This window comes from Convolutriloba macropyga, chromosome 8, assembly GCF_964194025.1.
Source record: "Convolutriloba macropyga chromosome 8, txConMacr16.3, whole genome shotgun sequence".
Taxonomy (NCBI): Eukaryota; Metazoa; Xenacoelomorpha; order Acoela; family Convolutidae; genus Convolutriloba; species Convolutriloba macropyga.
The window spans coordinates 38557458-38571044 of NC_134475.1; the positions used below are offsets into that span (position 1 = coordinate 38557458).

The 13587-nt window shown below is 35.3% G+C and overlaps 1 protein-coding gene across 1 annotated transcript in view; it reads left to right on the plus strand.

Moving 5' to 3' along the window:
• LOC142344110 (innexin unc-9-like) overlaps nucleotides 1-13587 on the plus strand; it is a 134031-nt gene that overhangs the window by 41284 nt on the left and 79160 nt on the right. The window contains exons 3-4 of the mRNA XM_075395607.1: nucleotides 2136-2316; nucleotides 4221-4338. Of these exons, the coding sequence (XP_075251722.1) occupies nucleotides 2136-2316; nucleotides 4221-4338 (299 nt within the window). The remainder of the gene's footprint in view (nucleotides 1-2135; nucleotides 2317-4220; nucleotides 4339-13587) is intronic.

Here is a 13587-nt window from a genome sequence, read left to right on the forward strand (position 1 = left end):
GAAAATTTTGCATTCCTTAGAGTGTACAATTTTTTATTGTGTTAAAATGTCCAAACTTCAAGCAATGGTAAAAACAGATATTTCTTTGAAATGATAGTCGAAGTGCACTCGATCGTCTTTCAGCAGTGATATTTCAAAAAATTGAAAATTAGTGTCTGAAGAACTCAGAAATTAACTGCTCAAAACTACCTAAAATAAATTTTGCATAGCATTATCCTTACAATTCAATTATGAAAATATTTCAAGATTTGATATGAATGTTCGAAATCAAACATTTATGGAGAGTACTTTTATATTTACCTTAAAAATTAGCGAAATTTGTGAAAGTGAATGTAAGTTAGAATTGTTCACAAATTGTCAAACTGATTTTCAAGCCAAAAACGACAAAAGGTCCTACAATTTTTAGTGGGCATCATCGTTGTTGTTCGGTATTACCGACAATTTCATCCAACGTAAGAGAAAAGGTATGGTTATTTTTTAAACCTACGTGAAATTCGGTATCGTTGACAGAAATACCATAAACTTTTATCTTCGTTTTAAAAGCAGATTAGTCCAGCAGATTAAGCAGAAAAGTTAGGCATATTCGATATCAAACGTAACCCACCGTTAAACACTTTGCTTGAAAACTACAAGAAAGTATGTCAAAACTCAGTGAATGCGAGCTAACCAACAGAAGTCTAACCAATAATCAGCAAGTATATTAGAATTTTGAATTCAAAATTAACCAAGAAACTTATGTTCGTTCTTTTAGTTTTATGAACAAGCTGAAGAAAAATTTTCGGTAACTTTTGACATTATTTCAGAGTTTTCTCTTAGATGTGAATTTGAAATTCTCGCAAAAAGATCACTATTGTAACGTTTAACTACATTATAATTGAAAAATCAAAATATCTTGTGGAAAAAATCCACAATTTCTTACGTCTAAAACCAGACATACCGACGATCTCTTATTTTTAAATACCGAACTCACCAACATTCTCTTATGTTTAAATGCCGAATATACCAAAGATCTCTTATGTTTAGATACCGAATCTTCTAAAACCGAACATATCAAATCTTACTAAGGTTCGAAACCAAGAATTCCGAACAAACCGAAAGTACCGACAACTTCTTCCGTTTGAAACCATTTTTTTCGGTCCTTTCAACCAAGGAGAGCTGTCCTAAACTTTGAACCAAAGAAAAGCTCTCTTTCGATACTAGTCAAATGTGACATCTGAGTGAGAATCACAAAGAAAACTAAAAAAATGATACAGAATTAATTGGATGCATGCATTCACAAACCAAAATAAAAAATAATTTTTTTGTTAAGGCAAGAAACCATACTTCTCATAAAACTCTTTTTGTGTGTTTTTAGACAGTTTTTTTTTCAATACGATCAAAGTTCCCTGCCAACAATGTGGACCATTTGAATTAATTGATTCTTAATTGCCACAAAACTTAAAACTTGTCTTATTACAAGTGAAAGGGCCTCGCGGTGTGGGATATGGCGACAAAGGAACAATTAAACTAATAGTTGTAAACAATTATATAAACTAACACTAACCAAAATCTACTGATTGTGGCGCTGGTTTGTATTCTTTAGTTAATAACACGACAAATAGTATTGAAGGTGCTACAAACTAACAGCTAATGACAATCCCAATATATTTACACCCTAAGGTTCGCTCTGTTTAATCAAATTTTAATCATGAAAGACATTTGAAAATAATGCATCCTAAATTTCTTCAAACACGCAGTAAAGAAAATTGCCTGATGTGCTTTATCGGCGGCGCTTTTTTAAGTTGATAAAAATTGGCATGATCAGCGGAATGTGATGAAAAAAGTATCAAAACAGAAGAGCTGAAAATGTTCGCTCCCGAAACAATGATCGACACCGGCAAACAAAGATCACAAATTTTGGGTCAGAAGGACAATTATTGGTCTCAATAAGGTTTCCCCAATTTTGGAAGCAATACGTAAAATTGATGACTATTTTGCATGAACATTTCCAAGTTGAAAAACATATTGTGGCTCCTCATAAACGCAAAGCTGAGAAGCCGAGTAAAACAGTAATTGCAAAACCGACACTGAATCATGCCGTTTCAATTCTGAACTATTTATCTTTAAATTTCGTTGAAAACGTGTGTTTTGTCCAGCTCAAGCATTGATGTTCTTCGCGCCCTCTCTCATCTGGCGAGCAGTTTCTAGTCAGAACCTGGACATGGGTAATATAGTGGAGGCGACTACCTTCTCAGAGGCAGCCATCAGACCATGCGAGAGAGATGAAGTCGTCAAGAACATCGCATTGCAGATGGACCGATTTCTCAAAAACAGAAGGTCAGCCAAATGCATTATGCATTGCAACTCGGCGCATTTTTTATTTAAATTTGTGATGAAACGTCGACCCGGACAGAATTGCGGCCCGCAAATGTGATAAATATCACTATTTCATGCATTGGTCAGATGAGCGGAATTTGTACGAATATGAAATGCCAGCCTAAAAATTGTGGAACCTGAATGTTACTCGCTATTTTTGTTCCGACCCATTTTATTGGGGGAGTAACTATATGCTCAACTGTTTTTTTTGTTCAGTCAATTTTCGCCGATCGATATATTCCTCGTTGAGACTTGTGAGTAGTATCATTTGTCAACTGTCAATTGTAGGATATCAAATTTAGAAGATTTTTTTAGTTCGATTTTTCCGAGGAGCTAAGGAAGTGCTGAAAATCTGATAAAATTGCTAAAGATAGTTCCATAGGTTTTACGTTTAAAAATAAGAGAAATGTTGAACTGTTTGAACCAACACTATTGGGTACAATTTTGGTTAGAACTGCACCAAAGATGCCTCTTAAGCCTAATTTGACCGAAGTAATGGGTACTGCAGACATAAAAGCTACGGATGAAATCTTTGTTTTAAACAGATTAAGGCTATTTGCACCTCCGGTTCTTAAGAAAGTTCACCAGAACTAACAATTTGGCGGCCTTTTGCTAAATGAGGTCAATATTTATCAAAACTGCATAATTAATTTCTGATATGAATTTTACAAATGTATGTATTCGGCATTTATATGAACAATGACTGTTTTGATCAACCTTAAAACAATAGCAAGGCCAGTTTTAATCTCACTGTTGATTTTTCCGATGAAAAAGGATCCATATTGTACTTTGGCTCTGTCCTTAATTTTTATTTCATTTTTCTTTATCGAAATTAAAGACTAGTCTGTCAATTGAAACTCAACAAATTAATAATGTGTTTTCTAAGTAAAACTCATGGTTTCTAGTGTTCCTGGAAAGTATTTTCATAAACTTTGATTGAAATCTTGAGGTTGCCAGTTTTTGTTTTTTTAAGTCATATGACTGAGTCTAAAAATATGAGGACTAATTTTTTACCCAGGGAGCTATTGAAAACTATTTTTTAATCTTTTTTGTTGATATCTGATCGTTTTCAACTAAAATAACTCAATAGGTGCCCAAAAATGTCATTTCAGTTTAATTTACTGAATTATTTTGTCATATTGGCCACTTTTTTATTTTAATGGACGGACAGCAGACGGAAAACTGGATTTGATCTAATATTAAAAATACAACTCCAAAATTATTCGGTTTGCTGTGTTTGCTGAGTTCTACCTGTGCTTGCTGTTACTCTGTGGTCTTTTGATTTAGTCTCTCTAACGTCTCCACTTTGCTTTCTAAGCAGTAACAAGATTTCTTTACATTTAGAATTTTGGTTGGCAGTTCATGGCTGTTATGACTGATGGTTTTACAATGGTTGAACTTTATTTTATAAATCAAAAAAGTTCGAGATTTCAAATCTTCAATGCACTCAGGATAAAAATGTAACGTGTCGTTTTCCGAAGAGAAAATTATCCAATGAAAAAATTTTTTGGTGAATCTTTAGATAAAACAATCATTGAGCCCTCCTAATCGGTTGTTGGGAAAACAATGGGACTTATTTGACCTCAATTAAAACTAACTGAACGCGACCTTCATCAACCTCAATTAATATCAACTAGACAGTTCCACAACACCAAATGTCGATCCAAATTCGACTATCAAATCTTTCAACCGGAAATGATCAAACTGTTAAGATCATTTGCTCTATTTTTGACAATTGTTAGGCTGAAGAACTTAGCTGAATTATGATCAATTATGGTTTTTTAATAGTGTGACGATGTGAAGAAATGCATTAAGCAGGTTATGAACTTTCTGCACGTGATTGTGCACATGTGTGTTGTGTTTAGGTACTACAAAATGGAGGAATTGCGTCTAATGGGTCGAGTGTTGAAGTCTAAAGTGTTCTGCTGTGTGTGCGGAAGTCGCTATGGGAACCTGCTGGGACCAGTTTATCTCATCACTAAGGTATGCTACACACAACACAGCACCACCACCAACACACTCAAAAAGTCGAGCACTTCATTTACTAAATAAACAATGAAGAAACAATTCTACAAAGGAAGGTCACAAAAGTATTATTTCTGGCGTATCATGTTTGAGATGAGATTTAACGAATTATGAAACGTGTTGCTTTCATAAGGTTCCATAAAAAGATATCTTGTGCTGTTCTCAACCAAAAACGTTGGAGTAAGATCAGTGAGGTGTCTGTCTGTTTTTTTCTGTCCAATCAATTTTGGCCGATGAAATAAATGTTGGCATAAATTAGTAAATTGTCTAGAAGGCTCTTGGAATTCAAAACCTGTAATATATTTGAACTTCTGAGTTGTCGATGAAAATCCCTTATCGTAAAAGTTATTCAACTTCATTTGGTTTTAAGAAAATATGTTTACTAGTGATTGTATGCTACTATTTTTAACAGCAGATGAATTTGGAAAGAGAATAAAGCTTTGTTTCTCTAATTTGCCATGATCAAATCTCCCGATCCAACTCTTTCTGTTGTCCTGCAAGATTCTTGCCTCTGACAGTTATCCTACAAGATAAACCTCATCCTGCAAGACTCTTGCGAGATAACCGTCTCATAAAGAAGAGAATTATCTTACAAGAAACTTGCAAGAGTCTCACGAGATAAACTTTTTTTCGTAGAGAACATAACTCAACACATCAATGATTTCATTGCCACTATCGACATGTGACAACGAGACAAAATGAACATTCAGAATAAGTTGCTTTGCTCCAGTGCTTTGTAAAGTTTTTTGGAAGAAAGGCAAACTTAGTATAAAAATACGCAAAATTATTAGTTGCATTATTAGTTACATTTAAGTAAATCAGACAGTACGACACGAAAATTTTCTTGCACTTTTGGCTAATTTAAAATGCTTGCAAAAAAATTATTTCAAACAAACATTGTATTATTCAAACTTTTTCTGTACAATGCTACAAAAATAGTTCCTCGAGAAAAACATCGAACAAGTAACAAAATTACATCACAGTCATTTTCCTGATCCAATTTTTTCAAGCCGATAAGTGTATTTGTTAGATTCAGTTCTGAAACAAAATATCTAATGAAAGTTAATTTTATTAAAAAGTGTGTGCTTGTAAAATGGTTCAACTGAATATTGGAAAATGTGCAGCATTCAGCACAATTTAAAACACTCTATCTGGTTGCCTGTCAGTTGTCAACTAATTTGAGCAGGAAGATCTGTTCCTTTGTAATCTGCAACTTAATCTCAAGTTTATCATAATCTTAGTCATCTCATGTTTTGCTGCACTTCACATTAGAAGAGCTGTATTGTGATATCTATGATGGCATACATTGACGCTCTGTTATCAAAACTCCTGAAATTATCTTTTAAATATAGTTTTTTTTTTGGTCAAGCAATTATTTTGTCTTATTTGCTAACTCGCGAGTGCACAGAATTGAACTCCTTGTGAAACTATAAAGTTATTTGTCAAAGTTCATTTTGCTTCTTTTTTTAGGAAAAAAAGGTTATCTGGAAAGAGTCTTGAAAAAATTACGGTTGCCTTGCAAGGTGTTGCGATAATTTTTCCACAAGATTCTAGAACCTTTATGTATAATCTTGCAAGATCTTGCCAAAGAGCCGTCCGTTTTGGCTCAGTGGTCGCAATTTTTTTTAAGTTTTCTCCACAAAAGCCAGCTTAAAAACGTGCTGGTAAGAATATTTGCTTTTGACTCTCTGTGCTAATACTTTGATTGTTTTAATTCTCCTCCTATATATCCGCATATGTCAGGCCAATATTGACATACTGTTAGCAGGATTACGAACACTGTAGCGCAACAACCCCGATGAGGCGGGACGAGTTTTGGCACGTTAGAGATTGAAGCTGTTAAAGCTCAAAAGATATTTTCTAAGTTCTTTTCTGTGCTCCAATACCCCCACTCAGATTGTTGCCGCTAGGTAAGAATCTGGATTCGCACAATAGTTGTTTTCGATGTTGTTCTACTTTCTCCTGTGGCAAAGATTTTGTCAGAAGATCTGCTGCCATTTCATCTGTTGGCGTGTAGATCAATTTGATTGAGTTGTCATCAACTCGTTCTCGGATGAAATGATATTTCGTGTCGATGTGTTTTGAGCGTTTGTGAAGCACCGGGTTAGTTGCAAGCTTTATGCAACTCTGGTTGTCCTCTCCAATGGTTGTGGGCTCAAACTGTTCGTACCCCAGTTCTCTAAGAAGACCACGCAAGAAGATGGTTTCTTGCACCGCGGCAGCTAAACCCTGGTATTCTGCCTCACAAGATGAGAGTGATACTGTCGGTTGCTTCTTTACTTGCCAACTGACAGATCCCCCACTGTCTCCCAGCTTGAAATAGTATCCTGTGGTCGATCGTCTATCATTTACATCTCCACTCCAGTCTGCATCTGTTTCGCCAATTAGAGTGCTGTTGCTGGTTGATGGGAAAAAGAGTCTAAGAGATTTAGTATGTTGTAGGTATCTCAACACGCGCTTGCCAGCATTGAAATGCTCAACAGTTGGGTCATTCATGAAGCGTGATAAGACATTTGTGATCCACATGATATCTGGTCTAGTTTGCTTAGCTAGGTAAAGTAATGAACCTACTAGACTTCTAAACTCATATGAATCTACTCTTGCTGTATCTTCCTGAGCTACTTCAAGTTTTAGGTTTTTTTTCTGCTGGCGTTTTGCTTGGTTTGCAGTCTTGCATACTGAACTGTTCTAAAATGTTTTGAGTGTACTTTTCTTGATTTAAAGTTATTCCTTTTTCTGTTTTCAGAATTCTCATTCCGAGAAACCATTCAAGATCTCCTCTGTCGTCCATTTTAAACTTTGATTCTAGTGAATTTTTCAATTTGTCGATCTCATTTTGACTTTTTCCTGCTATGACTAAGTCATCAACCCAGGTTAGAACATAAAGTTTGCCATTTTCTTTGTTTTTAAGAAAAAGACAGTAATCGTGTTTACTTCTCTCAAAACCTTGCTGAATTAGAAAATTTGAAAGCTCCTGATACCAATTTTTGGCTGCTTGTTTCAGTCCATATATTGACTTTTTAAGCTTACAAACTAACTTGTTGCCATTGCTGTCTAACTTTTCAAAACCTTTTGGTTGCTCTAGATAGACTTCTTTGTCTATTTTAGGATGCAAATAAGCTGCTTTTACATCCATTTGTTTTAAAAAGAAGTTTTCAATAGCTGATAAAGCTAGTAGAATTTTAAAGGTTTCAGGTTTGCTTGTGGGAGCAAAAGTATCTGAATATTCAATTCCCTCAATTTGTTTAAAACCTTTTGCTACGTAACGAGCTTTAAACTTATCGATATTTCCGTTTGAATCATGTTTAATTTTGTACACCCATCGGCCAGGAATAATATTTTGTCCTTTTTCTCTTGGAACTAAGTCCCAAGTTTGTGTTTCATTTAAACTTTCTATCTCTGTTTTCATTGCTTCAAGCCATTTGTCTTTTTGTTCAGAATTAATAGCGTTTTCAAAGTTTTCAGGCTCGATGAAATTTTTTGTTAATGTGCTTTGAACAGCATGAGAATAGCTTTTACCAAAACGTTCCGGAGGCGCTCTAGACCTATCACTTCGCTTAAGTTCTCTATCTTGAGCTGCTTCCTTTCTCAATCTTTTCATTTCATCGTACTCTGACCAAAGTTGGAAGGTCTTTTGGTCTCCTGAAGGAATTGCTATTTGACCTAGCTTACCTATCATTTGCAGTCTTGAGGGTGGTTTTACTTTTTTCTGTTGCGAATTTTTGACAGGTACTGGAATTTTTGAAGGCTTTCTTTCTATGTTTTTCACTGCGACATTTGGATTAAACTGTACATTAATTTTGGATTTTGGTTCGACGCTAGGACTTGGTTTTTCCTCTTTAATTTCTTGATCAAGTTCAGTTTCTGTATTGTTTTCACTTTCTTGAACGCTCTCTGTTTCAGTTAATTCAACCTCTGAATTTAACTCACTTGAGGTGCTTGTATCCTGAATTTCTTCTCTTACTTCGTCTAAGTCTAGATATAGAAAGCTGTCTTCTTTATCTTCGGTTTCATTATGAAAACCTGGTAGATTGTTTTCATTGAACTTAACGTTTCTAGAAGTGAAAATTTGCCTAGTTCTTATGTTTTGCAACAAATAAGCTGTTGTGTTATCAGAGTAACCATTGAACAGGCACTTTGTTGCTTTTGGATCAAACTTTGATTTCTTACTGGCATCACGATTTTTTGAATAGGCTACACAACCAAATACTTTTAGATGGTCGCTTCTCGGTTTTCTGCCAAAAAAATTTTTAAAGGCTGATTTTGTATTTTTGTCTTTGACAACTAAATTTCTAGCATAACATGCTGTATCTACTGCTCGAACCCAATAGCTTTTTGGCAATTTTGAATCTATTAGAAGGCATCTTGCAGCCTCTACTACTGTTCTATTAAAACGTTTGCAACACCATTTTGCTCGGGTGTTTCAGGAACTCTGAACTCACGCGCTATTTCTTTGCTTATGCAAAATTTTTTCAAGGCTTTGTTTTTGTATTCTGTTCCATTATCAGTTCTCAAAATTTTCGGTCGGCCATATTGTGCAACATACTCTTTGAAAGTTTGCAATGCCTGCGTTTTGTATTTCATAAATTTTACTACTGCGTAGCCACTGAATTGGTCTATGAAACTAATTGCATATCTGTTGCCACCTATACTTGATGGAATAACTGGTCCAATAACGTCAGAGTAAACTCTTTCTAGTTTTTGAGTTGCTTTGTTATCGCTCACTTTTGGAACAGGCTTTTTCGAAATTTTTCCCAAAGCACAAGTTTCACAAAAATCTGAAGCTTGGGAAGCTTCGTCTGTTGTATTTGCTACATCTCTAAAGTTCAAATGTCCAAGTCTTTTGTGCCAAAGTTTTGCTTGACACGTGCCCCCACTTAAGTTTGAAAAGTGGTGATTTTTTCTTTTCTGTATGGTAAGAAGAACAATTTGCCTAATTCTTATCAGTCTGAAGCTTTCTTTGCTTCTGAGTTTTAGAATTGACTTAGCTTTTGTGTGAAATAATTCGTGTTGCTTTTGAACTAAACTTGAAACTGAAATTAAGTTTGTTTTGTACTCTGGTACATGCAGAACTTTTTAAAAAGTCAACTTATGTAGCACACCTTTAGTGTCTCGTGCTTCTACATCTACATCTCCTATTCCTTCAACTTTGGTTTTCCCTCCATCTGGATTGTTAACTGTGGTTTCTAGTTTTTGGTAATTTTTAAACCAAGTTTTATCTATCATCATGTGATCAGTACTGCCTGAATCTACTACTAAATCAGCTTTTGAAACTTCAAATGAGCTCTCAGCGCTTAAAATAGATGCTAAGCCTTTATGAGGATTTTTTTGTTGATGTTTACATGCACTTGCTAGGTGGCATCTAGCCTTGCATATACTACATACAGCGTTGTCTTTTTTGTAACAACTAGCTGCTAAATGTCCGGGTTTGTTACATACAAAACACAATCTAGGGCCTTTGGAACTACTAGGCTCAGAAAAAGTCTTCCTAGGATTTGATTTGAATGAAGAGTGTATACCAATTTGATGAAGCATTCTTTGCTGACATGGCAACGTGCTGATCCTCCTCCACATCATCTCTCTGTCTGCGGCTCTCCTCAAAGTAGGTGAGACGCTTCCTCAGTTCCACAAAGTTCTCTGCAGGATGGAAGCTCTCCTGCACCACATAATTCTCGTATCGTTGTGGAAGTTCGTTCAATACCATTGCATTAAACAGCGTCTCAGAAAGCTCCTCACCAGCATGATGCAATCGGGTGACCAGTTCTTGCGCTCTGATGAAGTACTGGTGGATGGCTTCGTCCTCTCGAAGTTGTAGTCTGGCCAACTGCCTCATCAGACTGATGACTGTGGAGGTCTCGTCGCTTCTGAAGCGTTGCTGGAGAAGTTGCCACGCTTTCTGGCCATCTCCAAGACCCTTGCTGTTTACACAGTCATGTCGGATAAGCATGAGGCTGCTGGCATCTAGTGTCATTGCCAGGTAGCACCAAATTTGATTTTTGCGGCTCTCATCTTCCTGTACAGCTGTAGCTCTAGCTTGAGTCTGTGCCTCGTGTTTTCGCGTTTGCGCATCATTGGCATCTTCCCTCAGTGGTGCTGGCCTGTCAGGTAGCTCAACTGTGTCTGTGAGCGTTTCGAAGAGCCCCTTGGTTTGTGCAAAGGCAGAGAAACGAGTGCTCCATGTTGGGTAGTCCTCAGCCAACCCGCTAAACGTCATCCACTTCAAACTATTGTTTGATGGTTCCATTATGAAGTTTAAACTTCAACTTTTCTTTCACAATTTCTGATTTAGCTTTTATTTACGAGGGAAATCTCAAAGTTTTTATCTTAAAACTCTCGTCAATCTAGAAGAGCTAAAACTGCCAACACTGACACTTCAATCTCAACCAAAACTCTATTAGCGTATCAACGGTCTGATGGCTGGGCCCATAACCTGTTAGCAGGATTACGAACACTGTAGCGCAACAACCCCGATGAGGCGGGACGAGTTTTGGCACGTTAGAGATTGAAGCTGTTAAAGCTCAAAAGATATTTTCTAAGTTCTTTTCTGTGCTCCAATACATACGCATATACCGCATCAGTTTTCATCTGATCTTCTGTTTCTTAAGAGTTCCTCGTGTGAACCGTGGAACTAAAAATTGAGCAAGTTCTGTTTCAACTCTGTTTTTTTTTCTCAGCTCACCAGGTGGAGGAAATTTAATTCTGCTATACAGCTTTTCTTGGTCAAGCTATTATTTTGTTTTATTTGTTATTTCACGGGCGCAGAGAATTGAACTCCTGAATGCAATTATCATGTTAATTATCAGATTTCTTTTTTTTTCGAAAAAATGGTTATCTGGAAAGGGTTTTTGCAAAAATTAAATTTATTTCTCTGAAAATAAGCCTGGCCATTAGTGTATATTTGATGATCACAGAATGTACAAGTGTATGAAATTCTTTGAACTGTCCTGAATTTATGCTGGTTCAGTACTGAAATAATACTCTGGTTGGTACGCCGGGGAAATTATTGGCGTTTTTTTATACATTTAGCCATTTTGAATACATTTTTTGAATTCCCAGAAATGATGGTTGTTTCAAATTTGTGGTCAAGATTATGTTTTAGTGACACAAAAACTGAAAAGACAAATTGAATCTCCACCTTTTTTGCAATTTTTTAATTTTGAGAAACTTTGAAAATTGTGAGCACTTCTTTTCTAAGAGAACATGGGAATACGTGTTTCCCAATTTTTTGAACTATGATAGTTGAGCATTAGTATAATTTTCTTCTCTCTGTTTTAAGAGGTTTTTGAGGTAAGTTTTAGTTTCAGTTTTGAGGTAAGTTTTAAGTTTCAGTTTTGAGGTAAGTACATCTAAGTCCACGAGCGGCTTGACTTAATTGCAGCATTTGCGACATTAGTTGCTAATGTAGCTCTCAAGTGCCTATTATTTTTGATACTTATGTCTAGACAGCAATTAATTCACCTTCAAAAAGTGTTTGATGAACTATTGCGTTAGCCGCAAATTGAGAATAGTGAATAAGCTGCTACTATAGTTCAGAAAATCACTTCATAGCCGACGCCGAGCAATTCTACTTTTTAAAATGCTCCATATTTTTCAAAGTGCTCTAAAATGCTCTTTAAGTCTGTTACCAAATATTTAGAACAATATTGCATAAAGAATTGAACATGTATGAAGGAGTTAAAGCTGATTTAAAGAGTTTCCGCATTCTTCCCGAAAAAGAATAGTGCAAATTTATCGGAATAAACAGTCTGCTCCAATACCTTTGTTGTTATCTAATAACTCAACTCCTCACTCACGTTGCCTCTCATTTGGCCGATATATCTTGTAGCGAACAATTAAGCAAAAATAACTACTTAAAAACCACATTTCATAAAATTGTCTGCGCACTAAGCGGGTAGTTTCAAAACAATAATTGGCTATAAGTAATAGATAATTCGGACCCCAGTCAACTTTGATGAGTTATCTTTGCAATACGACCATTGATCTTCAACTATGCAAAATATCTGAACAAGTTAGAGCACAAAAAAGATATGTTACGGGCTTATTTTTGATCAGAATATATGTTAAAGCGACAATTTACACTCACAAGGAGACTTGTTAATGTGCGTTTGACCATGATGTTCCGGCTGGAGCTCATTTACACTTTTGACTTAATTGTCAACCAATGAAGAGACAATCAAAAATAGATGTTTGAGTTCAAAGAAATCGTTACACACCCAAACTACTACTTGAATTACATGATGCCATTTCTCATTAGAGCGCTCACGAGATCTACTATTAATCAGACAATTCGAAAAAAAAACAAACAAAAAAACGAGCAAAAACACCAAAACATTTTTACAGTAAAAATTCAACATCTAAATTTAAAAGCACCTAGTAACAACGTCAAATTACAATCAGACAAAACCCTAACTACACAAATGTATTTTTCTTGATTACAAAGCAGATGAGACTTTTCTTTAATGAGACTAGGTAACAAGTTGACAAAAGAAGATATAAGGAGGCCAAACTAAAAAAAAGCATTTTTTAAACCAATAACTTCAATTGTCTTAGAAACTTCAAGCTTGTAACAAAAAAATTCTACACAAATTTTACAAAAATTTTACTGGAAATCCAATGTGACCTGTGTTTAGTTAGACTAAGCCAAAGAGACGGACTAAAGGTTCAGAAAATCTCAAACAACAATTTCCGAAAACGCAAATTATTCATACTAAAATCATTAATTATTATCTGAATATAATGATTTTTTTTCAATTGTTATATAAACTAATTTAGTAAAAATTATGCTGAAAAGCCAAATATGTTCACGTGGGTCTCATTTGAAAGTCATTGGAATATGTTATTATGCGACTTTGCTGAAAAGAAGACAAAAAGAAGCACAAATATAGCAGACTCACAAAATTTTTCTGAAAACGAATGATGACCACAAACAGTACAAAGATACGACATAATATCAATAAACACGTTAAAGATTTCATTGCAAGGAAGCGCGTAAGAGTTGTAAATGATGAGAATAAGTTACAAAAACTGAAAAAAATTTTAAAAGTTTGAATACAACTATCAGAAACCTTAAGACCTTTAGCTATACCCTGATTGCATCGAAAAAATTGATCCGATCCTAAATTAAAAACTTATGGGAACTTTCATAATTTGGAAAAAATTACAATAACATAAAAAAAACAGGTGAAAACAGCAAATTAAAATTGAGAG